Source organism: Anser cygnoides, chromosome 36, assembly GCF_040182565.1.
Source record: "Anser cygnoides isolate HZ-2024a breed goose chromosome 36, Taihu_goose_T2T_genome, whole genome shotgun sequence".
Lineage (NCBI taxonomy): Eukaryota > Metazoa > Chordata > Aves > Anseriformes > Anatidae > Anser > Anser cygnoides.
This window is the reverse complement of record NC_089908.1, coordinates 2,749,306-2,773,647: the sequence shown is the minus strand read 5'-3', so window position 1 is coordinate 2,773,647 and position 24,342 is coordinate 2,749,306. Positions and strand designations below refer to the sequence as shown.

Here is a 24,342-nt window from a genome sequence, read left to right as displayed (position 1 = left end):
CCAAGACCCCATGGAAGGTTACTCAGGTGCAACCTGGAAGGTTACATTTCTCACAGTCTTAATGGTATCATTGGTCAAGGAAACTGAACAGTGGGTGCACAATACCTATGTGAAACTCACCCAGGCAGTTAGTGATAGTTTCAACCTTTCTGACTGTTGGGTGTGCACAGTGCTGCCTAAAGGCAACCTAGAATTCCCCGTATGGGGCATACCCAGTATGAATTAGATATTGACCTTTGCGTACCTAAGAAATGGAACATGTCCATTTGGCAAGGATGATCGTGAACATCTAGGGGAGAGATTTGAACTACTCCCACACGAAAGTGTTAACGTATACACGAGATGCCACTTAGTTATTTAGCCCAGGAACCTGACAACTGTAGTATGGCAGAATCTTACTAAAATTAGAGATTATGGTGTAGGTGTCACAGTATGTGCTGATAAAAAGGATACGAACTCAGGATCTCACGGCCTCAATTCTCTCATGCAAATTTGCAAGCTACAAAAAGGATTCTATTGGCTATGTGGAGATGGGCGTGCTAGGAAAAGCTTACCCTTAAATTGGAAGGGTCATTGTATCAGGGGCTATCTTAGCCCTCGAGGGGGTATATTCCGAATAACCCCCTCATGATGAGACCCACGGGATTCCATAGTTTTGTAAGGTGGTTGATTCCATCCCTGGGAATAAGTGAAATAGAAAAAGCTATAATATCTCAGCCACATTAGAAATTATTGAAAATACCACAGCTGATGTTCTTTCGGCATTACAGGAAGAAATTTCCTCCCTACACAAAGTAGTACTTCAGAATAGGATGGGATTAGATATGCTTTTAGCCAAGGAGGGAGGACTGTGCACAGTCATAAACCAAACTTGCTGTGTACATGTTAACAAACAAAAACAGATTGAGACTGACCTGGAGAAGATTTGGGAAAGGAATAAAATTTTGCATGCAGTAGCTCAGGATGACACGTCCTGGGGATTTACAGACTTGGTAGAAAAATTGACTTCCTGGTTGCCAAACCCAACCTGGCTGAAACAGTTGTTTATCACAGTAATCGTGGTCGTGATTTTGTTCATGGTTCTTTGTGTAGTGATCCGATGTACCTTATGGTGTTTTAAGAGTACGGGAAACTCCTACAGCAAGTGGAAAAAGAACCAACTCAGATGGAAACTGGAGTCTAACAGATACTTTGAAGGAGTGTTAGATAGAGAAACACTATATTGAACCTAGAAATAGTAAAAGAATTTACTAACTTTTTAGAAAAGGGGGGACTGAGAAAGGGAGTTAGGAGAATATAATAATTTACTAACTTTTAGAGAATTTACTAACTTTTTAGAAAAGGGGAGACTGAGAGAGGGAGTTAGGGGAATCTTATCAAGTAGAGATAGAGTGCTGACGGCATGAAACTAGGACTAACTATGGTGCTTGTGCAAATTAATTAAAGCAAGAAGCCTTGGGCCCCTTTACCAAGGTCAGTCTCTTAATAAGGGTGTGAGCCTATCTTAAGAAACTGGTAGAAACTGCTCCTGTGGATGGACAAGACCCAAGAAGCAACTGAGTCTGCGCAGAGACAAGAGGTCAACTAGCGGTGATGAGGAAGAGTCATCAATCTTCATCCCCACGACCCCCGACGACCACCACCAGAATACACTGCGCAAGCGCAGATGGGAGGAGTTTATGGAAATGACTCCTTGGAACTAATTTTAATACGAAGCGGGGACAGGTTATGAGTATGTATAGGCGTATTGTGAAACTTCATGCATATGTAACTCTTTACTGCATATAACCAAGGCAAGTTGCCGCGTCAGGTGCGCACGACTTTGGCGGGACTACCCTCCGTGCCGCCCAGCGCTGAATAAACATACCTACTTTACAATCTTACTGATTGTGGAGTCTGTTTTCCGCAAATCACTGCCAACGCAGTTTCATTCAGCAGCAGCATTTTGACTCGCGTTGGCCAATCTGGGAGGTGGGGAGGGCTCAGCCACCTGCCGAAGGCTCCACCTGAGGGTGTGAGGCTCAGCACTGCCTTCACAGCTTCTCAACCCAATGCAGGCTTAGCTAAGAGGCAACTGGGATGCCAAGAGAGATGGAAATCGTCAATTAAAAATAAAACAAGAAAAGCCCCCCACACAATTGAAACCTTCCAGCTGCACTCCCGCTCGGGAGCAGAGTCTCAGAGTGAAAACCAACTTCGGAGGCAGGTACTGGGGGGCTCAGCCTGTCCCTTTGGAGATCCCTTCGGGGATCCCCGCAGCTTCATCCCACTCTTCTCCCTCCCTTTGAGGCAGGAAACCCCGAGGGGTGTGCGGGGTGGCACCACCGGGAGCCCGGCTCCGCTACCGCGGGCACCCGCCCACTTCCACCCCACTCACCTCGCACGCACAGCAGCGACATGGCGGCGGCCCTCCCCTGCAGCCGCGCCTCAGCTGCGGCCCCGCCAGCCGCCCCCGGCTCTCCTCACGCCGCCCCGCAGCCGCAGGTCGGCCAGGCGACGAGGAGGAGGACGAAGAGGAGAAAGAGAAACAGGGGAGGAGCGCAGGAGGAGCCGGACCGTCGAGCCCCGCCGAGGGGAAGCAGTGGCCGGGGCAGGGAGGCAGCGGCCGGGGCGGGGAGGGCAGGGCGGGAGCTCCCCGCAGACATCCCGACATGGCCGACAAGGGGCGCCGCCGCGGCGTCTCCTCGGGCAGCACCTGAGGGCAGGGAGGGCCGAGCCTCCTCCTTACGGTGCTTTGCCTCTGTTATTTTTATTTTTCTGACTGTTGTTTTACTCCTGCGCTTCTTTGAGCCTGGTTCTCGTAGTTTTATCTGGTGGCCTCTGTTATAAAGGACTGAGTCCCAAATAGGACTGCAATCAAAGTTTACAATTTATTAAACGAATAGAGGCAAGCAAACAGCGCTGGGTGCGCCGGGAGTCTCTGCTCCACCAAGACGCACACCCCTTACATAAGACGGCTGATTTTTATGCTCCTAGGCTAATACATATTCATTACTACTTCTAGAAGAGGCAAGGTTATTATAATTGGTTTCCCGAATCCGAAGTCCTCCCAGGTGCGCCTGCTTATCAGTCTCTGTTAGTCTCTCGGGGGTCGCTCGGGCTGAAGGCTCATGGTCTTCCTCCTTATTTGGTAGTCTCTTGGCCGGCTGTCAGAAGCCACTGCACGTCCCGTGCAGAGTCAGCAGTTTTTCTCTAAAAAATCCCTTTGTTCTCTTATCGCCTAAACCCGGGGCCTCAATGTTAACCCTTCAAATCCCTTAGTGACACGAATTGCTGGACCATTCCTTACAATTCCTCACCTTCTTTTTAATATCATCAATTCGTGTCTCTTCTTCAGCCTTTGTTAGTAACAATTGGATTTCATCAGTCAGTTCTTGGGGTGTCCATTTCTTAAGCATCATTATCGACACATCACCTTTTCTCTCCCGAAGTCATCACAAATTGGGTGCTATTTATTATTCGCAATACCAACAACGTAAAGCAAGGTATCATACAAGGTATAAACAATAATGTCATTACACCACATAGAAATAAAAATAGCATCCTTTTAACCCATGGTCCACCGGGCAACCACGAAAATAAATCCCAATCCATACCCTTCCAGCAGGCTCAGGCGAGGATCTCAGTGAAGTAGTAATTTATTCGTGATTATGCAGAGCAGGCTGCCCAGGTAGGCATCCAGATGGACCTTGAATATCTCCAGAGAGGGAGACTCCACAACCTCCCTGGGCAGCCTGTTCCAGTGCTCCATCACTCTCACCGTGAAGTTCTTTCACATGTTGGTGTGAAACTTCCTGTGCTCCATCTTGTGGCCATTACCCCTTGTCCTGTCCCCACAAACCACTGAGAAGAGGTTGGCCAAATCCCTCTGTCTCCCACACTTAAGGTATTTGTAAACACTGATGAGATCCCCTCTCAGTCTTCTTTTCTCCAGGCTGAACAGACCCAGGTCTCGCAGCCTTTCCTCATAGGGAAGATGCTCCAGGCCCCGTATCATCTTTGTGGCCCTCCGCTGGACTCTTTCCAGGAGATCCCTGTCTTTTTTGTACCGGGGAGCCCAGAACTGGACACAGTACTCCAGGTGAGGCCTGACCAGGGCAGAGTAGAGGGGGAGGATCACCTCCCTTGACCTGCTGGCCACGCTCCTTTTAATGCACGCCAGGATCCCATTGGCCCTCTTGGCCATGAGGGCACACTGCTGGCTCATGGTCAACCTGTCGTCCACCAGGACCCCCAGGTCCCTCTCCTCAGAGCTCCTCTCCAGCAGGTCATCCCCCAGCCTGTACTGGTACATCCGGTTGTTCCTTCCCAGGTGCAGGACTCTACACTTGCTCTTGTTAAACCTCATTTGGTTACTTCCTGCTCAGCTCTCCAGGCGGTCCAGGTCTCGCTGAATGGCAGCACAGCCTTCTGGCGTGTCAGCCACTCCTCCCAGCTTTGTGTCATCGGCGTACTTGCTGAGGGCAGACACTATTCCCTCATGAAGGTCGTCGATGAAGATGTTGAACAAGACCGGACCCAGCACCGACCCCTGGGGAACACCGCTAGTCACAGGGCTGCAGCCGGACTCTGCGCCGCCGATCACCACCCTCTGAGCTCAGCCAGTCAGCCAGTTCTCAGCCCACCTTACTGTCCACTCCTCTATCCCACACTTTCTCAGCTTTGCTATCAGGATGTCATGGGAGACAGTATCAAAAGCCTTGCTAAAGTCAAGGTAGATGACATCCACTGCTCTCCCCCCATCTACCCAGCTGGTGATGCCATCAGAGAAGGCAACGAGGTTGGTCGAGCACGACTTCCCCTTGGTGAATCCATGCTGACTACTCCTCATAACCTTCTCTTCCAATTGCTTGGAGATGGCATCCAGAACAAGCTGTTCCAACACCTTGCCAGGGACAGAGGTGAGACTGACTGGCCTATTTGGTGCTTTGTGTTAAGGATAGCACCAGGGATGGCTCTGGACAGGGGTCAACTGGTGCAGGCATCTGCGGGAGAGCAGCACCATGTCCATGTCAGATGCAGGAAGGCGTCCTTCTCTAGGTCTCTCATGCCCCAGCCTCTCCTGCTGTGCTGGTGCTGATGCGTGCCAGGGCTGCCCAGCACCGTGCGGTGACCTTGGGGCCGTGCTGAGGGTGCGAGCTGCAATAGTACACGGCGAACATCCCCTCGATGTCATCTTCGTAGTGTGGCGATGGTGGAGGCCATGCAGAAATGCTCCCACTGGGTCCAGGGGATTCCTGCTCACTTGGATTTTGGCTGAGCCCCATCCATGGGGCTTGGTGACGGCTGGTGGCTGGGAGGGATGCTCCCCTGTGGTGTGTGAATGGGGTCCCGGGGGGGCTGCCGGGCAGGGGCTGAGGTCCATGGGTCCAGCTGGAAGCTGAGGCCTTGGGGTACCTCCCGGCCCTTTGTTGTCACTGGAAATTCCTTCCCACGCCGTGCTGGGTTGGAGGATGCTGCCGTTGGCACCAGGTGGCAGTCCAGCCCAGCCTATTTTTAGTAGGGAGCTGCCCGAAGCCGTGGAGGAGAAGCTCGGAGCCTTTCAGAGCAAGGAGGAGCAGTGCAGAAAGGGGGAAAGGAGGCAGAACAGCCATGGGGAGCGATGGGCTCTTCCCTGCCCTCCACGGGTAGCAGGGACAGGCAGGGGGCTGCGACAGCCAGCCTGCGGCGGGGGTGCTGGGGTGCTTCCCACCCTGACCAGCCGTGCACCTCCAGCAAAGGGATGGAGAGAAGCGTTTTCACAAAGTCACAGTGTTGTGAGGGTTCTCGTTCTTTGGTATCCGGTCTCACCTCTTGGGGTTCACCATATTCCCGTGTGGAATAATTCACTGGATCTTCCTGGTGGTGCTCGGCTCAGCCTGGGATTTACCGATGTCCACAGAGCAGCCGAAGCTGCTGGCTGTGCCCTTGTTGCTGGACTGATGCCATCCTGATGCTCTCCCCTCCCCTTCTTCAGTTTGCTCATCTCTAGCAGATACACATGAGAATGCTGCTGATGTGTTAGTCCTTGTTACTGGCCTGCACCAACCACCATTTCCTTTGGATTTAAAAGTAAATCTCATGCTGAGCATGCTTACCCCTCATTCTGCTGCAGTAATCTGAGTTTTGACTTCCTAAATCCAGGCACTGGGCAATCCCAACCCTTCCCATCAAAACAGACCCTATTTTTCAGGCACTGTACCTTTGTCTTAAAACCAAATCTTTGGGGTAGGGTCTGCTCCACTGTTTTTGGAGAAAAGCCTCACTGAGCAGTTCATCTTATCCTCTCTGCATCTTAAGCACATCTGCATCTATAGAGCAAACAAGGTCAGAAGGAGCCCACGGAGCAGAGAAGCAGATTTGAAGGAGGGGATGCACTAACTGCTGCCACTAATGGGTTTAGATCTTGCTGAAAATCACAACTTCAAAGTGCACAGATGTGCAAACACACCCAGACATGTGTGGGGATACCCAAGAAGAAACCACTGTCGCTGAGCCCCTTCAGCTCCTGGTGCATGGCTCTGCCCCGCCTCCCGCCAGACCTTGATTTCAGTGAACCCACTCAGTCCTTGTCCTGGTTTCAGCTAGGACAGAGTTAATTTTCCTCCTAGTAGCTGGTAGGGTTCTGTGTTTGGGATTTAGGATGAGAGGAGTGCTGATATCACACTGATGTTTAATTGTTGCAGAGCAGTGCTTACACTAAGCCAAGGACTTTTCAGCTTCTCGCTCTGTCCTGCCAGCGAGCAGGCTGGGGGTGCAGCAGGAGCTGGGAGGGGACAGACCCAGGACAGCTGACCCAAACTGGCCAAAGGGGTATTCCATACCATCTGACGTCATGCTAAACAATATATAGGGGTGGCTAGCGGGGTGGGGGGGGCCGGCTGCTCGAGGATAGGCTGGGCATCGGTCAGCGGGTGGTGAGCAATTGCACTGTGCATCACTTGTTTGTACACATTATTATTAGTACTACTATTATTATTATTATTATTATTATTATTATTATTTTCCTTTCTTTCCTGTCTTATTAAACTGTCTTTATCTCAACCCACAGGTTTTCATTTCTTTCTAATTCTCTCCCCCATCCCAGAGAGGGAGGGGGGAGGGTGAGCGAATGGCTGTGTGGTGCTTAGCTGCCGGCCGGGTTAAACCACAACAATCCTTCACCAGGCTCTCAGGAGGACTGAGGATTAAACATCACAAAAATCCCTGCCAGCTGCCTGTGTGGGGCTCCCAGGTGAGTCTCACCAGCTTTGGAGCACTAGCAAAGGAGAGCAGTGCCATGGGGGAGACAGGCCCCTCGCCTGTGGCCTTTGCATGGCACCAGTGGAGGATGCTGCAGCAATGCTGCCAGTGAGCAGTGCATGGAAAGTAATCTGGGGCTCCCCAGAGCACTTTCTAGCTCAGAGGGCTGCCTTTCACACTTAGATCTGCATGGCAAAGCCCTGTGAGCAGAGCTGGTTTGATTTCAGTTCAGAGGGGAAAACACACATCCCCCAAATGACCTAGTACTGATAAACATCACCTGATGATGCAGTTTATGTCATTGAGTCCCTTGGCCACCATACCCATGCTGTGGAGGCAAAAGGGCACTGTTGTTGGCACAGCCAGGGTAGGTTTAATCAGCAAAGCTCACTGGTGTGAAAGCCCAAGGGACGGGTCAGGCAGAGACCATGACAATCTCCTCCTGGGTGCCAGTGGCTGCATGAGGGTGTGAGGCACTTGGCTGCTTTTGGGGTAGCTGTCCCCAGGCTGTGCAACCTAAACATGCTCCATATGAGAGAGGTAGTTAGGAGAATCTTAGCAAATAGAGATAGAGGGCTGACAGTATCAAACTAGTGGATGCTGCTTAATGTCTTTGCTAACTATTGTGCATTGTGCAAATTAACTAAAGCAAGAAGCCTTGGGCCCCTTACCAAGGTTAGTCCCTTGATAAGAATGTGAGCCTATTGTGGGGAAGGAATTCGCAGGTGGCTTCACGCTGTTTCACAAGTCCCTGAATTAGAGATAATGAGGAAACAAGCGGTAGAAACAAAAACTTGAGCAAGGTCGAGATAAAGTAAATTGGCTGCAGTGTTAAAGATGAGCTTTGGGCAGTGGCCAATTGCTGGCTGGCTCGAGGCGCATGTCTGAGGGTCTCTAACCCATTGTATGACAGATTTGGGTGCGTGGACAGCTCATGGGGCTACGGGGAAAGTATATGTAGTGGTGAAAAATGGCAATAAAGGTCTCCTGTTCAAGAGCCATCAGGAGTCCGTGTCTTTCATCCCTTCAGATGGTGACCCCGACATGACTGGGAAGAGAGCAGCGCTGAGAGAAGCATCCAGAGGGACCCCAGCCAAACGACTCAAGCTGGTGGCGGGACCGTGGCTTTAATCCCGGGACATCACCTCAGGAAGCAGGTGAGCGGCTGTGGCATTAACTATGGGAGCCAATCTATCAGCCGAGGAGGAGGCGATAGCTGTTACTGACTCAACTCCTGGTAAAAAGAGGAATGAAACATGACCCACATAAAGTGAAACTATTGCCGAAGTTCTTACAAAGAATGGGGCCCTGTCGACAGTTTCAGCGGTGTTTGATTAAAAAAACTTGGGAGAATGCTGGGACAACTATATGGGACTCTGCCTCGAGTGGAGATACAACAGCTGCTGAGGTGATGACGACCTGGCGCTTAGCAACTGAGACACTGAGATCATGGCAAGCGGAAAAAAGGGTACAGACAGCGGCCGCTCAGGCTACGCAGGTGGGTGAAATAAAAAGCGGTGACTGCGTACCGCCAGAGAAAGCAAACCTGATAGACTTGGGAATAGAGGCGGAGACAATACCCCAACCCATGGCGGCCATCAGCGCTGCCATCGCCACCCTCCCGCCCCGCTGTCAGCTCCAGGCACCCGTCGCCGGTTGCTGCATTTCTCAGGTTTGAGTGCCCGCACGCACGCACCGGGCGCTGCCATGTTCCGCCTGCTGCTGTGCCTGGGCCCGCCGCCCGCCTCCGCTGCTGCCCCCCCCCGGGCCGGCCTCCCCTCAGCCTGCCAGCCCCTCTGCTGGCGCTGTGGGTGGATCCTTTGAAAAGACAGCCACAGATCTCAGCGGTGAAAGCGAGAAACGCAATAAATCCCAGAAGCTGAAAAAAGTTTTCAAAGAATGTGGTGCTGTAGGGGTTTCATTCCACGCTGGAATTTCATCAGTATCTCTAGGAATCTTCTACCTGGCTGTGTCAAGTGGTGTGAATATGACTGCAGTTCTCTTCAGACTTGGTTTCAGTGAATCATAGAATCACAGAATCATCTAGGTTGGAAGAGACCTCCAAGATCACCTACTCCAACCTCTGACCTAACACTAACAAGTCCTCCACTAAACCATAAATCGTTGCAATCTAAAAGGGCTGCTGGTACAGGCACATTTCTGTTGGCATATGCTATTCACAAATTGTTTGCTCCAGTACGACTCAGCATTACTATAGTTTCTGTGCCATTTATTGTCTGATACTGCCGGAAGATTGTTTTCTTCAAACCTCCTACCCCAAATCCGTGATAACTTCTTACGGTTTTTACTCGCCCAACGTGGGGCTCAAGGAATTTGAGATAAGGATGATAGTCGAGAAAAGTAACGGGCAAAACATGGGCTGGATGTTTTTATGAACATAAAAGTTGTGAAGAATTCAAGAAAGTTGTAATTGTAAGGAATATGTTTCATATTAGTGTGGTGAAGGGACAAGGGGTGGGGTGTGTGTAAATTGTCCACCTCGTCGGTGTTGTGATGACGTTATGTTTATTTTGGTGTGGGGAATTCTTTTTCTTTTTGATGTAAGTGAAGTTTGTGAAGATTGTGATGATTGTAAAGTAAGAGTATATTGTAATTATACTTAAATATGCTTTTCACAGAGGGGAGGGGAGGAATGTAGCGGGTTTATGTGGCAAAGTTTTGGTAGCAGGGGGCCACACGGGTGGCTTTTGTAAGAAGAAGCTAGAAGCTGCCCCATGTTAGGTAAGGGCCCCGCTGCTGACCAGAGACAAACCAATAAGCGATGTTGTTTGTGCCTCTGTGAGAGCATATTTAAGACAGGAAAACAAAAAAAACAAAAAACAAAAAAAGAGAGAGAGAAAAAAAAACACTGCGCTTCACAGCAGCTGGGAGAGTGAGAGGAGTGAGGAACAGCCTTGCAGGTGCCAAGGTCAGTGAAGAAGGAGGGGGAGAAGTGCTCCAGGCACCGGAGCAGAAGTCCCCTGCGGCCTGTGGTGAGGACCATGGTGAAGCAGGCTGTCCCCCTGCAGCCCATGGAGTACCACGGTGGAGCAGGGTTCCGTGCTGCAGCCCCGCTGCCACGGTTACCACCGTGGACACCCTCTCAGCAAGAACCAGAGGGAGTGCTGGAGTGGATGTCTCCACAAAAATAGACGCCACCTTGTGCGGTACTCACATTCATAAAATTCCATTGAACATCAAAGGACCAATTGGGAATGACTGTAGTGTATTGCTGCTAGGATGATCAAGTACAGCTTTGACCGGATTGTTTGTTTTGCCGGGGATAATTCATGCTGACTATAATGGACAAATCCAAGCTATGGCTTGGACACCATCTTCACCATTGTCAATACCAAAGGGAACTAGAATTGCTCAACTGATTCTTTTCGGAGCAGTAGTCTGCAGGAGTTGGTTCAAGAACAACTCCAACAAGGACATATTGTTCCGACAAACAGCCCATGGAATTCATCAGTGTTTGTCATCAAGAAGAAGAGCGGGAAATGGAGATTACTGCATGATTTGCGACGAATCAATGCAGTGATGTATAAGATGATGTATAAGAAATGTTTGTTCATTATTTTTCATGGCTATATTAAGAAGGGAACAAAAGGAGTTACTCAAGCGGCGGTAAAAACCTTGAGACATTCTGCCTGTTGATGTCTCGGACATAAGATTGAGAGAACTTTGTGTAAACAGTACAATTGACAACCCAATAACCCACTGCCCTATCTTAAGAAAAACTAACATGACCAAATAAGGAGGAGAAACACCACATACTAAGCAGAGGAAGACTACTGCCTTCATTCGCGCGACCACCAGAGGGACAGAGACGATCCCCTAGCAACAATCGACGCAGCCTCAGTACTAGGAAGGGGCTACGTAACCCCGGAAGAACCTGATGATAAAAGGGGACTGCGAAAGGGGGAGGGCGCGCCGTTTGGAGGAGCATGGACTCCCCGGCCGCCCAGCGCTGTTTTGCTTGCTGATCGCTTACTCAATAAACTAATCGACTTACTATAAATTCTTTCTGGCTAAAGAGTAATTTATAACAAATTTGGTGCCGTGACTCAGATGAAGGCAATTTGATCAGGAAACCTATCGAAGGGGGCGCCCCGCCGATTTCGGCGGCCTTCGCCGGGACTATTCCTGTTCAGGCCCTCTACCGACGAACCCTAAATTTCGGGCAGCAAGCAAATAAAGCCGGCAAAACCCCTAGGTAATCTTTGTGCACGAAGGCCGAACGAAGACCCACGGGGTGGGTAAGTATAGGCCGGTGATCCGTTCGGTTGGGGTTGGTGATCCCGGAGTGCGTCTGTGTGAGACGTCCAATTGAGGACGAAGTGAGTGCGGACCCCTCAGTAGTGAGGTTCCCACATCCCGCGAGGGACTGGGCCACGACCAGGGGGAAGCAGCTGTGTGTGTGTGTGAAGGCGCTCCGGAAGATGGGACAGAAGAAGAGTAAGCCTTCTGGTCCCATGGGAGGGGTAATGCCTAGTGCTAGGTTGCCCCCTATTCCCCCAGATAGTCCGCTGGGGTTAATGATTAAGAATTGGAGTGATTCCCCTTCTAGGCGGGGAAAGGATAAAGAAAAATGATTCATTATTGTGTTGAAGTTTGGGGAGGTAAGCAAATTCGAGGCGACTGTCTTTATTGGCCCATATTTGGGTCGTTTGAAGACTGGGTTTGCCAAGCCTTAAACGTATGTAAATGCAAAGGAACCTTTTTGTTTAGAGGAGAGCGAATATGCAAGCCTTTGGATTGGCTCGGAGAATCGAGTTAATCTGTACCCTTTAAAAGAAAAAGGAGGGGCAAAATTACAAATTGTGGAGCCAAAATTACAATTTGTGGAGCAAGAGGTAAAGTACCTGGGTCACCAGTTAAGTAAGGGGACTAAGAAGTTCAGACAGAATCAGTGGAATATTGGCTTTAGCGTCCCCGCGAACTAAAAGGCAGGTATGGCAACTGTTAGGGTTGACCGGATACTGTAGACAATGGATAGAGGATTATAGTGGAAAGGTAAAATTTCTCTATGAAAAACTGACTAGAGACAGGTTGCTGAAATGGACTCGGGAAGATGAGGAACGACTGAACAAGTTAAAGGAGGAACTAGCACGCCCCCATGTGTTAAGCTTACCAAATTTAAGGAGGCCGTTTTTTTTTTTTTGTTAGTTTGTGAACAGCGCAGAAGGCACAGCATACGGAGTGCTGGCCCAAGAATGGGCAGGGAGTAAAAAACCTGTGGCCTATTTGTCTAAATTATTGGATCCGGTTAGCCGGGGTTGGCCAAACTGTTTGCAGGTAGTGGTGGCTGCTGCCTTGTTAGTGGAAGAAGCACAGAAGATCACTTTTGGGGGGGAAATCAAAGTAATATCTCTACACAATATACGCGGGGTACTGCAACAGAAGGCAGAGAAATGGATCACTGATGCCAGATTATTAAAATATGAAGGAATTTTGATTTCCTCTCCAAAATTAACATTAGAAACAACCTCCCTACAGAACCCTGCTCAATTTCTTTATGGGGAACCAAATGAGTCCTTAGGACATGATTGCCTCCGAAACATAGAAGAGCAAACGAAATTGAGACCTGATCTAGAGGAGGTGGAATTACCCATCGGTGAACAGATATATGTGGATGGTTCCTCGAGAGTAGTCGAGGGAAAGCGAAAATCAGGATACGCGTTAGTAAACGGGAAAACATTTGGGATAGTGGAATCTGGACCTTTGAGCCCTAGCTGGTCTGCCCAAGCTTGCGAGCTATATGCCATATTGCGGGCCCTAAAATTGTTGAAAAATAAAAGCGGTACAATATATATAGATTCAAAATATGCTTATGGGGTAGTACATACATTTGGCAAAATATGGGAAGAAAGGGGGCTCATCAATTCACAAGGAAAGGGTTTAATACATCAGGAATTGATTACCCAGGTTTTACAAGCTATCAGAGAGCCCAAAGAAATTGCCATAGTACATATAAAAGGGCATCAAAAAGGCCTCACCCCTCAGGTTAGGGGTAATAATCTAGCAGATCAGGAGGCAAAAAGGGCAGCATTAATGAGTATAAGAATTATAAGAATGAGGGAAGATTGCCCAGACTGTGGGAAATACTTAATACTTATACTTAATACTTAATATAATAATTAATAATATAATAATTAATATATAATAATATATAATAATACTTAATATAATACTTAAGAGATAGGGTTCTAATTAAGACATGGAAGGAAACATCTTTAACACCACGGTGGGAAGGCCCCTATGTTGTTTTACTTATCACAGAGACAGCTATCCGGACGGCTGAGAAGGGGTGGACGCATGCCAGTCGCGTGAAAGGACCGATCCAGAAAAGCGAATGGGAAGCGGTCACAGGCCCTGATGACTTAAAGCTTACGTTGAAACGAACTCGATAAGTATGGTTTAACTGTCTATGTATCGTAAAAAGGGGGAGAGGGGACCCTGTGTGATCGGAGAAAGGTCGCGGTTACCCGAGAAACTCCCCTGAAGAACACTACTGCTGCCGAGAAGAACCTGCACCTTGTAGTTCGCTGCAACCGAACTGACAAGCGAGGCAGAGAGTGAAACGGTGGGGAATTACGTGGCCAGGTAAAGAACTTCGGAAAATGGGCCCTAGCCATTTTTTTTTGCGATACATAGTAATGGGTACGATTGTTTTCACTGTTCCTGGGTCTGCGCACCCTCACAAACCTTTTAAATGGAGCCTGATTAGATGGGAAGATCACCATGTTGTTCAGCAGATGACTACTGCTGGGGGACTGATAGGGGAGGCATCATCTATATAAAGAAGGAAGAGACAAAGAGTCCCCAACGGGTGGGACCAAATCAGGAACTGTCGGGGAGTGTTTTGAGGATTCAGCCTACACAAGCTTTTAGAATGCTAACTCCTAATAGCCCTAAACCACTGGAGGTTGCTAATAAATCAGTAAACCCGGAGTACGGGATTAGAAATGAAGGGGTGACCGGGAATAACATATGGAGAATCATGAATGCTAGTTATCAGTTGTTGAATCAAACAAATCCAGACGTGCCTAGACCTTGCTGGTTATGTCTTGATATAAGGCCCCCATATTACGACGCCATTGGGGATCTGGGAGAGACCACCCGTTCAAACAAAACCGATCCCCCACAATGCAATTGGGGAAGAGATGTAGGAATAACATTAACGGAAGTAACTGGGAATGGCAGGTGCGTAGGCACGGTCCCTGGTGAGAAGTTCCATCTATGCAATATTACAGAAAATGTTACACAATTAGACAAAGAAAAATGATTAATACCAGCAGATAACACTAGATGGGTCTGTTCATCGACGGGTGTTACTCCTTGCTTATCACTCAAACTCTTTAATGTGTCTAAAGATTTCTGTATACAGGTAATAATTGTACCAAGAATTCTGTACCATTCTGAAGAGTGCTGAGTATATGCAGACCACACTGGAGTAGTGAGGGATACAATGATGAAACTCAGAGAAGGATTGGAAAAGAGGAAACGAGAGAATGAAGCCAGGCAGAATTGGTACGAATCTTGGTTTAATTATTCACCTTGGCTTACAACTTTGCTGTCAACAATAGCAGGACCTTTGTTGTTATTAGTGTTAGGGCTAACCTTTGGACCATGTATTTTTAACCAAGTAATCACGATTGTAAAAAGCCGTTTAGAGACAGTGCATTTGATGCTTATCCGTGCTAAATATGAGCCTGTAACTACGGATGAGGATGCAGAAACTTTAATGCTCAGTAGTCAGGCATACCAGGAATTAATGAACAAAATAACTAACTAAAAGAAAAAGGAGGGATTGTGATGTATAAGAAATGTTTGTTCATTGTTTTTCATGGCTATATTAAGAAGGGAACAAAAGGAGCTGCTCAAGTGGTGGTACAAACCTTGAGACATCCTGCCTGTTGATGTCTCGGATATACGGTTGAGAGAACTTTGTGTAAACAGTACAATTGCCAACCCGATAACCCACTGCCCTATCTTAAGAAAAGCTAACATGACCAAATAAGGAGGAGAAACACCACATACTAAGCAGAGGAAGACTACTGCCTTCATTCGCGCGACCACCAGAGGGACAGAGACGACCCCCTAGCAACAATCGACGCAGCCTCAGTACTAGGAAGGGGATACGTAACCCCGGAAGAACCTGATGATAAAAGGGGACTGCGAAAGGGGGAGGGCGTGCTGTTTGGAGGAGCATGGACTCCCCGGCCGCCCAGCGCTGTTTTGCTTGCTGATCGCTTACTCAATAAACTAATCGACTTACTATAAATTCTTTCTGGCTAAAGAGTAATTTATAACAGAGGACATGGGCTCCTTGCAGCCAGAAAACAAAAAACAAAAAAAAAACAAACAAAAAAAAAACAAACAAAAAAAGAGAAAAAAAAAGAGAAAAAACAAAAAGAAAAAGAAAAGAAGGAAAAAAGAGAAAGGAAAAAAAGAAAAAAACAAAAAACAGTAACTTTGAATATCGTATCGGACTTGCAATAAGCTGTAGCTGTCGCTCAGTGCATTGAGAGGGCACATTTGAGACATGTCCCAAAGGAAAACTTGTTTCTAAAATTTAAAGAGCTGTTATTTTTGGTAGAGCAGCGAGTGCACCTGTATTGTATTATTCACATGAAGAGCCACACCATGTTACCTGGTATTTTTGCAGAGGGTAACGCACGCGCTGACCAGCTAACTAATATGACCCTGACTGCCCCGGTGCCTAAGGTGCTGGAGCAAGCACAGTTATCCCATGCCTTTTTCCATCAATCCGCCAAAGTCTTGGCGAAATAATTCGCTATGTCAATCACTGATGCCAAATTGATTTCCAAACATGTCCTGACTGTCAACAACATGTTTCGACCCCGTCTTTACTGGTAAACCATAGAGGTCTACAGTCCCTACAGTTATGGCAGACCTACGTAACGCATATTCCAGAATTTGGTCGCTTGAAAAATGTTCACGTATCGGTAGATACTTTCTCTCATGCTATTTGGGCGACAACTGCGGCAGGTGAAACTAGCCGCCATGTTCAGGCTCACTTCCGTGTTGCTTTCGCAGTGCTAGGCATCCCAAAGGAAATAAAAACCGACAATGGCCCCGCCTACGGTAGTCACTCCCTTCAAACCTTTTTTCGAACTTGGTGTATTTGACACATCACAGGAATTCCTCATTCCCCCACGGGTCAAGCCATTGTAGAGCGCACATATCGCACTTTGAAAACACTGCTAAATAAACAAAAAGGGGGAGACACCCAGGAAACACCACAGAACAGGTTGGGAAAAGCACTTTATGTAATCAATCACCTATCATTACCCTTTCCTCACAAAGAGGTACCGCCCATAGTAAAACATTACAAAAATATGAATTCCACGCTGTCACAGGTGCCACAGTCAGAGCAGGCCTTAGTAATGGTAAAATATTTAAACACAGGTCTTTGGGAGGGACCCCAGCCTCTAATAACTTGGGGTCGAGGGTATGCTTGTGTCTCCACAGGTCACGGACCAAGATGGGTACCAGCAAGGGGAGTAAGGCCATGGTTGGCCTCCTCCTCACAATCGCCGCTGTCATCGGTTATTGCCAGCCCTGGGTCTCCATCCAACCACGCCGCAACATCTGGGTCACCCTCGCCAACATGACAGGACAAGAAGCGATGTGCCTGTCCTGGGCTAGTGCTAACGACCCGTTTACGACATGTCTGGTGGGAAACCCGGAAGATAACAAAGACTGGACTGTCTACTTAACGCAAGCGCCCCTAGAGCCACAGGAATTAGATATCCTGGGATGTGTAACAGCAACAGCATGTGTAAGGTTCAATTACATGGGCAAAATCCAAACCATGAATCGTCAACACCACACTCGCTCCTTATTGCAATGCATCTCTTTGGTGTAATTATACAAAACTATAATAGCATCCTTCCTTGCGCCAGGAGCCGCTCTGCTCGGCTGTGGGATCGACTGTGGAACGGACTCCCCTAGGTGCACCCCGAGCATTTTCCTCGGAGGGGTCTCCACTCTCAGCCGCTCACCACGGGAGTAGACAAGGACCTCCTGAAGCTGCAGACAAATTATTTTAAGTGATATTTTCTTGTGGTATGAATGAGAAGTGCAAGAGGCCTCTTTGCGTGATTGTGTGATTGTGCTGTGTGAATGAGACGCAGCATCACTGCGAAGCAACATCCCTAGCGCTTAGTGGCTTGTTGACTGATGTAGATTCTAGTAGGCACGCTACTTTACAATCGTAATTCTGCTTGTGATTTTTCACTCTGTTGCTTGCTTATTGCAGTGTCTGCGGTGCTTAGAAAAATCTATAGAAAGCGTTTGGTTGGTTGAAAATAAAAAAGGGGGAATTGTGGGGAAGGAATTCGCAGGTGGCTTTGTGCTGTTTCACACGTCCCTGAATGTCCCTGAATTAGAGATAATGAGGAAACAAGCGGTAGAAACAAAAACTTGAGCAAGGTCGAGATAAAGTAAATTGGCTACAGTGTTAAAGATGAGCTTTGGGCAGTGGCCAATTGCTGGCTGGCTCGAGGCGCGTGTCTGAGGGTCTCTAACCCATTGTATGACAGGTTCAGGCGCGTGGACAGCATATGGGGCTACGGGGAAAGTATATGTAGTGGTGAAAAATGGCAATAAAGGTCTCCTGTTCAAGAGCCATCAGGAGTCCATGTCTTTCATCCCTTCAAGCCTATCTCAAGAAACTGGTAGAAACTGGTCCTGCGGATGGACAAGAGCCAAGGAGCAACTGAGTCTGTGCAAAGACAAGAGGTCAACTAGCGGTGATGAGGAAGAGTCATTAACCTTCATCCCCACGACCCCCGACGACCACCACCAGAATACACTGCGCAAGCGCAGATGGGAGGAGTTTATGGAAGTGACTTCTTGAATTAATTTTAATATGAAGTGGGGACAGGTTATGAGTATGTATAGGCGTATTGTGAAACTTCATGCATATGTAACTCTTTATTGCATATAACCAAGGCAAGTTGCTGCGTCGCGTGCGCACGACTTTGGTGGGACTACCCCCCGTGCTGCCCAGCACTGAATAAACATACCTACTTTACAGTCTTACTGATTGTGGAGCCCGTTTTCTGCAAGTCACATAGGCTTGAGCTACTTACAGCAGCTGGCATCTCTCCCAACAGGGCTGGCTCAGGAGCCACCACTTCACCTCTACCGGTGTATTGTGGCAAGGTTTTAGTACTGGGGGTTTGCAGGGGAGGTCTCTGTGAGAAGAGGCGGCAGCTGGAATAAACACTCAGGGAGCACGGGGATCCTTGTACCTCTAATATGCGTGCTGCTCTGCAGCCAGGCATCCACTCTGCTGCTAAGTGGGTGAGGGAAGGAAAGAGGATAACGTTCATGAATTAAAGTTGCAGCCCTTTCCTCCTCCATTACTAATCCCCGTTCAGATTTAATCAGGCAAAGAGTGTATTTCAGTCACTGCGGCCTGAGTTACTGCAGCAGCTCCCCGTTCCCGAGAGGCTGCGCTCCAGCGGCTGCTGTGCAAGCTCACAGCAAAAAGGCAAATCCAGCAACCTGAGACCCGGCAGCAGGTAGAGACAATGCTAAGGGGCACCAGGGGAAAATGAAAAGAAGTTGGCCAGCGCCGTGCGGATCTCAGCATGCTGGCTGAGCTAAGCAGGCAGCTCACGTCTGGGGAGAGTTGCAAGATGGGTGTGGAGGGGGGGTGGAGACTGTGAAGATAAAGATGAGCAGAGTGAAGAGCAGAGAGAGATGGATGACAAATGCAGCAGCTTCATGTGCTTTCTCTTTAGGACTGTCAGCCTTGTTCAAGCATTGGGTTGGGAAAAAGGCCTTTGCTACAGTGCAGAATGGCTCTGATGGGGGCTATGATGAGACTCCTGCTTATGAGGGAGAGGAGAAAGATCAGAGGTGTTACACTGAAAGGTTAATTTGGGACAAAGAAAGCTGGGTCTGGGGCACAGAGGCAGATCTGTGTGTCCCCAGCATGGAGCTGTGTGAAGTGGTGCTCCTGTTCAGAGATAAAGAATTGGATTAATCACATCCAATGTTCTCCTTCCCCTTAGCTAAGGATCCCAGGCTCCCTTTACAGTCAGTGGAGAGAAATAGGTACTTTCAGGGCACCTAACTTAGTTTGAAAATGTATTGGAGGGTGAAGGCAACTGTTCCTGAGAGGTGTTTCCACTGATTTTGTAGAAGACCGGGAAGAGCTCAGAGACACCCATGCTGCCGACACCTGCATTTGCCCTGCTGAATCCTGACCCAGAGAGGATCTCACAGAAAGCTGAGGGGATGCCTGCTGCGAAGGACACCAAGGGAACAACCAGAGAGGGCACAGGACACAGAACTGAAGGAAAACATGGTCAATGTCCCAGTGGTGACAAATCAGGGAGAACAAAACACCTGTTCACCCTCTAACTGTGCATTGGGACAGCAAGAGTACCAAGAAGGCGATAGAAAATGTTCTCAGGAGCTTCACAGGGAAGTGGGGCACTTGTGTAGGTTTGCACAAATGCAGTGTCAAGAAAAAGCGCCTCCTGCTTTGCTTCATGGACAAGGCACTGGTACATCCCACCTCTGCAAAACAGCTAGGTGGCTATACGAGCATACAAAAATGTAGAAATTATGAGGCTGAGAGCATTCAGTACTGATGGCAAGGAAGAAGGTGCACGGATGAGTTTTGAGCAAACCCTGAGTGCAAAGAGAAAGTTTCTTTGGCTCGGTTTGCTTCTGCGAGATTGCTGCCTGCTCCCAGCTGCGCTCTCTGCTCTGCTTTTGGCCAGAGACTCCAGTGTGCATCACTACCCCATTTTCCTGCTGTTGGGAAAGGCTGATGGTCGAACATACACCTAAACACCAGGAAAGCTCTGCTCTTTCTTCTAGGAAGCTGAGATAGGGTAGAGATCCTGGCTCCTCTATCCCTACATGCAGATATAATTAGCACTAAGACTTACTACCTAAGGAGCGTTGATGCTACCTGCACAGCAGCCTGAAGTTAGAGACTTTGCTCTGTGCAAATTCACCCTGTCAGCACTAAACTGATGAGGCCACAGGGAGAAACTTTCCCTAAATAGCACCCAAACTGGGCAGCTTTGTGATAAACCCTCAGATTGCAAGCAACCCCCGAGAAACACATTAGGTTTGAGCTTTGGCTCTGGGGCTTTCAACACCAAGGCACATCCTGCAGAGAAAGGATGCGCTTTATTGCTGCTGGATGCTGCTGTAGCAGATGCTTGCACACAGAAGCAGCACTTAGGCTGCTTGGTAGTATCATGGGAGACTTCTACAGAAACTTGGCTGCCTTATAGGAAGGTGGATTCAGATAGGGATGTTTTCTTCTATGTTGTTTCTGCTTTGCACATGGGGCCCTGGTGCCAGAAAATCTGACTTTTTGTTGCCAGTCAAGCTTGCTGTGGATGCTGCAGGCTGTAACCAGCCTGTGGATGCGTCAGCCAAGGCTTGTTTTTCAAGTGGCTTGTGAATGTGGAAGACAGCATCGGTGCCACCAGTTGGGAACAAGAGGTGATAGTTAGCTGAATGAGAGCTGCTGGCCAGAGAGGAATTGCTGGGTAGGGCAACAGGCAGATGATGGATGAAAGATCCTGAGATGGAAGGAAAACACTGGGTATCTTTGCGAGCAATCAGCAGCTTTGTTTGTGTGTACATAAATATCACATGGAGTATAAACAGCCAGCAATTAAGGATCAAAACACAGGAAAAAATTATGGCATCTACCTAAAATTTCCTGCATTTCAGATGCTGACTTTTTCTAAACTTGTGCAGTTGCCAGTACTCAACATTTTTCCAGGCAGAATTTTCCATGTTAATGCATGTAACTCTGAACATGAAGCGAACAGCATCTGGAAGCAAACAACTTGTAATAAGTGTCGTTAAGAATTTCAATCTGTAAACCACAAAATGATCCCCAGCACATCTAAGTGGCTCTGCCAATTTGTTTCTTCCCCACCCACTAAGCGTAACAATGACATTGGGTTCATCTTCCCAATTTGGGATCATACTGCTCACACCTCAGCTTTATGAGCAGGCTTGCAAAATGAGCATCCTCTCCCAAATGTCAGGAGAACCGTTGATTACCATAGGCAATACCCATCCTACCCATGGCAGCCCATGCACAGTGGAGCCATTCCCCAAGCTCTACCAACATTTAGTCTCCCATGGGCAAGGGGAACAGCTTTGCTAATGACTAGAAGTCCTGAAAGAATCAAATGATTTAGAGCCAGGCTCCCCAGGGAAGAGGAATGGCATATGCAAGCAATTACCTAATCATGATCTAATTACCCAACTGGAATTTGGCCAGGATGCTGAGACCCTGAGGAAAAGCTTGTAGGGTCTCTGTTGAGTGCATGCACTTGGGATCTTGGCTTTATCACTTAGCAGGAAGTATAAAGGGCCAGGAAGCAAAGCTGGTATTGTACGAAAATGCTTTAGGTTGAGCAAATGTCATTTCATGTAGGTTGTTTCCTGGTGGCTTCTTATTTATACACATTGGAGACACACCTCTGCCTCCTGGCAAGTCTTAGCCCCCCAGCTGTTAATTGGCAAGGGCAGGGTTTGGTCCAGATGGGTGGACCATGGCTTCACCTTCTGTTGGACATCTCTGTCACAACCCTTTCAGCTTGTACTGATGGATGTCACTCCAGGCTGTGTGGTTTCTGTGCTCAGGTGTGAGAAACTACACAAATAAAGACAGGCATCTCACCATACTGGGAAAGATATTTCCCTGTAGGTGATGGAAGACTAGACCTGAGGTGCTCTCCAGCCCCTTCTACATCACCCTGCTTTCTGCTGCTCCTCTTGACCTGGTCCCAGTGGTGTTACTCTTTTGCTGCCTTTTTCTCTGGGATTATTTTGCTTTTGTGGCCATTTCCTCAGTGAGAATTTCCTCAGTGGTCTGGTAGGCTCTGGGAGATGCTTCAGCTGAACACCTCTCAGGCAGATGAGCACCCTGCTCTGGGTGTCCCTGCTTGAGCAGGGGGTTGGACCAGATGGACTCAGAGGTCCCTTCCAACCTCAGCCATTTTGGGATTCTGTGAGATGAGAAAGAAAGGAAGCGAGGGGGGAATGATAGCCCCAGGGTAATGTGGACACTGTTCAGGGTGGGGGTGTGGGGGCTGGAGGTGTTGGTGGCCTCTGCTCCTTCCCTTTGGGTAGGTTTAGACAAGTCTCCCAGGTGAGCTGTGGGATGGCTTCGAATCATGGCGTATTGCAAAGGGCACCAGGCATTATGGTGAGGTTTGGGGCTGCCTGACACAGTGCCCCACAGAAGGAATCTCTGTGGGGCTGGCAGCTGCAATCCAGCACCCAGGGACTCCTCTGCTTTCACAGCTTACTGCCAAGGCAAACCTTGATGGTGGCAGGATCCTTGCAGACCCCTTATCACAGCTCTAATGTTTAAACAACCATATCTGTGCCAAGTTATTTCTCTCCAACTTTTGCTGATTTCCATAAACAATTTTATGTAACCAGCTGGGTTGGACTTCCATTAGCGTGGAGCAAGGGCTTTTTAGTTGTTTTATGATAGAAAAGAAAGTTGAAAGAGCAGTATTTTCCCCTTTTTATTTCATTTTTTTTAATCCTCAACTATTGGGAAGCTTAAAGAGCTCTTGAATGGTGGCTGTTCTGGTCGCAATATATCATATTATGTTATAGGATAATATGATATATATTACATATATAATATTATATTATATATTATATAACATATAATATATCATATAATGATAATACCCAGCCCAAGAAACACCGGAAATTTCAGATTGCTAGCTACAGTTTGAATTCTGCTTTTATATTTGCTGTTTATCGATATATTTAATTCAAAAATGCAGCCAACGGTATAGAGAAATAGTCCCTAAGCGAAACTCATCTTGTTCAAACAGATGTTACTCAAGTAGCTCCTGCGGAAGATTTTGAGAGGATTCTCTATTTCTATTATTCTTTCAAAACTCATCCTCTTGCACCTACCACCAGGGATACACAGTGAAGTTCAGCAACCTCTGTAATAAAGAGTTACAATCCACAAAAACAGCATCTTTCAGGCTGTCGTGCTACATCTTCTACAAATTATCTTCACCTTGCTTGCTTGCTTGCTCTGGTATTAAGGAAAGTGCCCCACAGCTGCCAGGCGGCATTTGGACACAGATATGTTAAATCTTGTGTTAAACTGCAACAATAAGCAGCAGAGTGCTAGATGGTGCATGGGTGTTTAATGAAATAGAAGGGCTTCTCTTATCTTCACATTTTACTTTCTTTGGATTTTTTTTTTCTTTCAAATCCTTTGGAAAAAGGGACAAAAGGAGGAGTCAAAACGTGATAGTAGCAGGCTCCTGTGAAGCCAGGGATAGAAGAATGGGGGCTTGCTTAATAGCATTAAAATAGATATTGCTGAGTGTCTTTGCTTACTGCTGTGCAAATTAACCGAAACAAGGAGTCTTGGGGCCCCTCACAGGGGATGTTTCCTGACAAAAATGGGGAACCTGTCTCAAAAACCAACTGAGACCGACCTTGTGGTTTGGACAAGAGCCAAGGAGCAGCTGAGTCTGTACAAAGGCAGGGGGTCAACTAGTGGTGATGAAGAGGAGTTATCGGACTTCATCCCCACGACCCCCAGCGACCACCATCAGAAGGCACTGCGCAAGCGCAGACAGGAGGAGTTTATGGAAATGACTTCTTGGAGCTAATTTTAATACAAAGCGGGGATAGGTTATGCATATGTATAGGCGTATTGGGAAACTTCATGCATATGTAACTTTTTACTGCATATAACCAAAGCAAGTTGCCGCGTTAGGGCGCGCATGCCTTTGGGAGCTATCCCGCATGCGCCTGGCACCGAAATAAACCACATACCTGCTTTATAACTCATTTGCTTTGAGTTGTAGAGTTCTTCCACGAATCACCTGGGCAAACCTGGGAGGATAGCATTGCAAAATGCTTGCTCTCTACACACGCCTCCGAGGAGACTGGTGGCAGAAAGTGTTCACAACAAGGCTTTTATTCAGCTATCGCAGCTCTGAAAGCTGGATGTGTGTGTGCAGGGGGAGGGTGAGCCTGCCTGCATGGCTGCCTGCATGCCTGCTTTCCCCTGTTCTTTGTGTAGCTGGAAGGCACAGCACACGT

General features: G+C 48.0%; 1 protein-coding gene and 1 long non-coding RNA gene across 5 annotated transcripts; both read left to right on the top strand.

Annotated features, from left to right (window-relative positions):
• Positions 1–215: 215 nt before the first annotated feature.
• On the top strand, positions 216–1,878 carry LOC136788416 (endogenous retrovirus group V member 2 Env polyprotein-like). Its single transcript, XM_066986934.1, is given in 3 exon segments — positions 216–614; positions 617–703; positions 706–1,878. Coding segments are annotated over 3 exon segments (738 nt in total). The 5' UTR covers positions 216–484; the 3' UTR covers positions 1,227–1,878.
• Positions 1,879–6,848: 4,970 nt separating this feature from the next.
• LOC136788415 (uncharacterized) lies at positions 6,849–18,291 on the top strand. Of its 4 annotated transcripts, none has more exons than XR_010827213.1 (5): positions 6,849–6,896; positions 7,031–7,213; positions 8,252–11,480; positions 13,504–13,827; positions 16,720–18,291. It is a non-coding gene; the product is annotated as an uncharacterized lncRNA (long non-coding RNA). The 4 variants fall into 4 exon arrangements; XR_010827212.1 differs by having other exon boundaries at positions 6,867–6,896; positions 13,504–14,754; positions 15,085–18,291; XR_010827210.1 differs by having other exon boundaries at positions 13,504–18,291.
• The last annotated feature ends 6,051 nt before the right edge of the window (positions 18,292–24,342 follow it).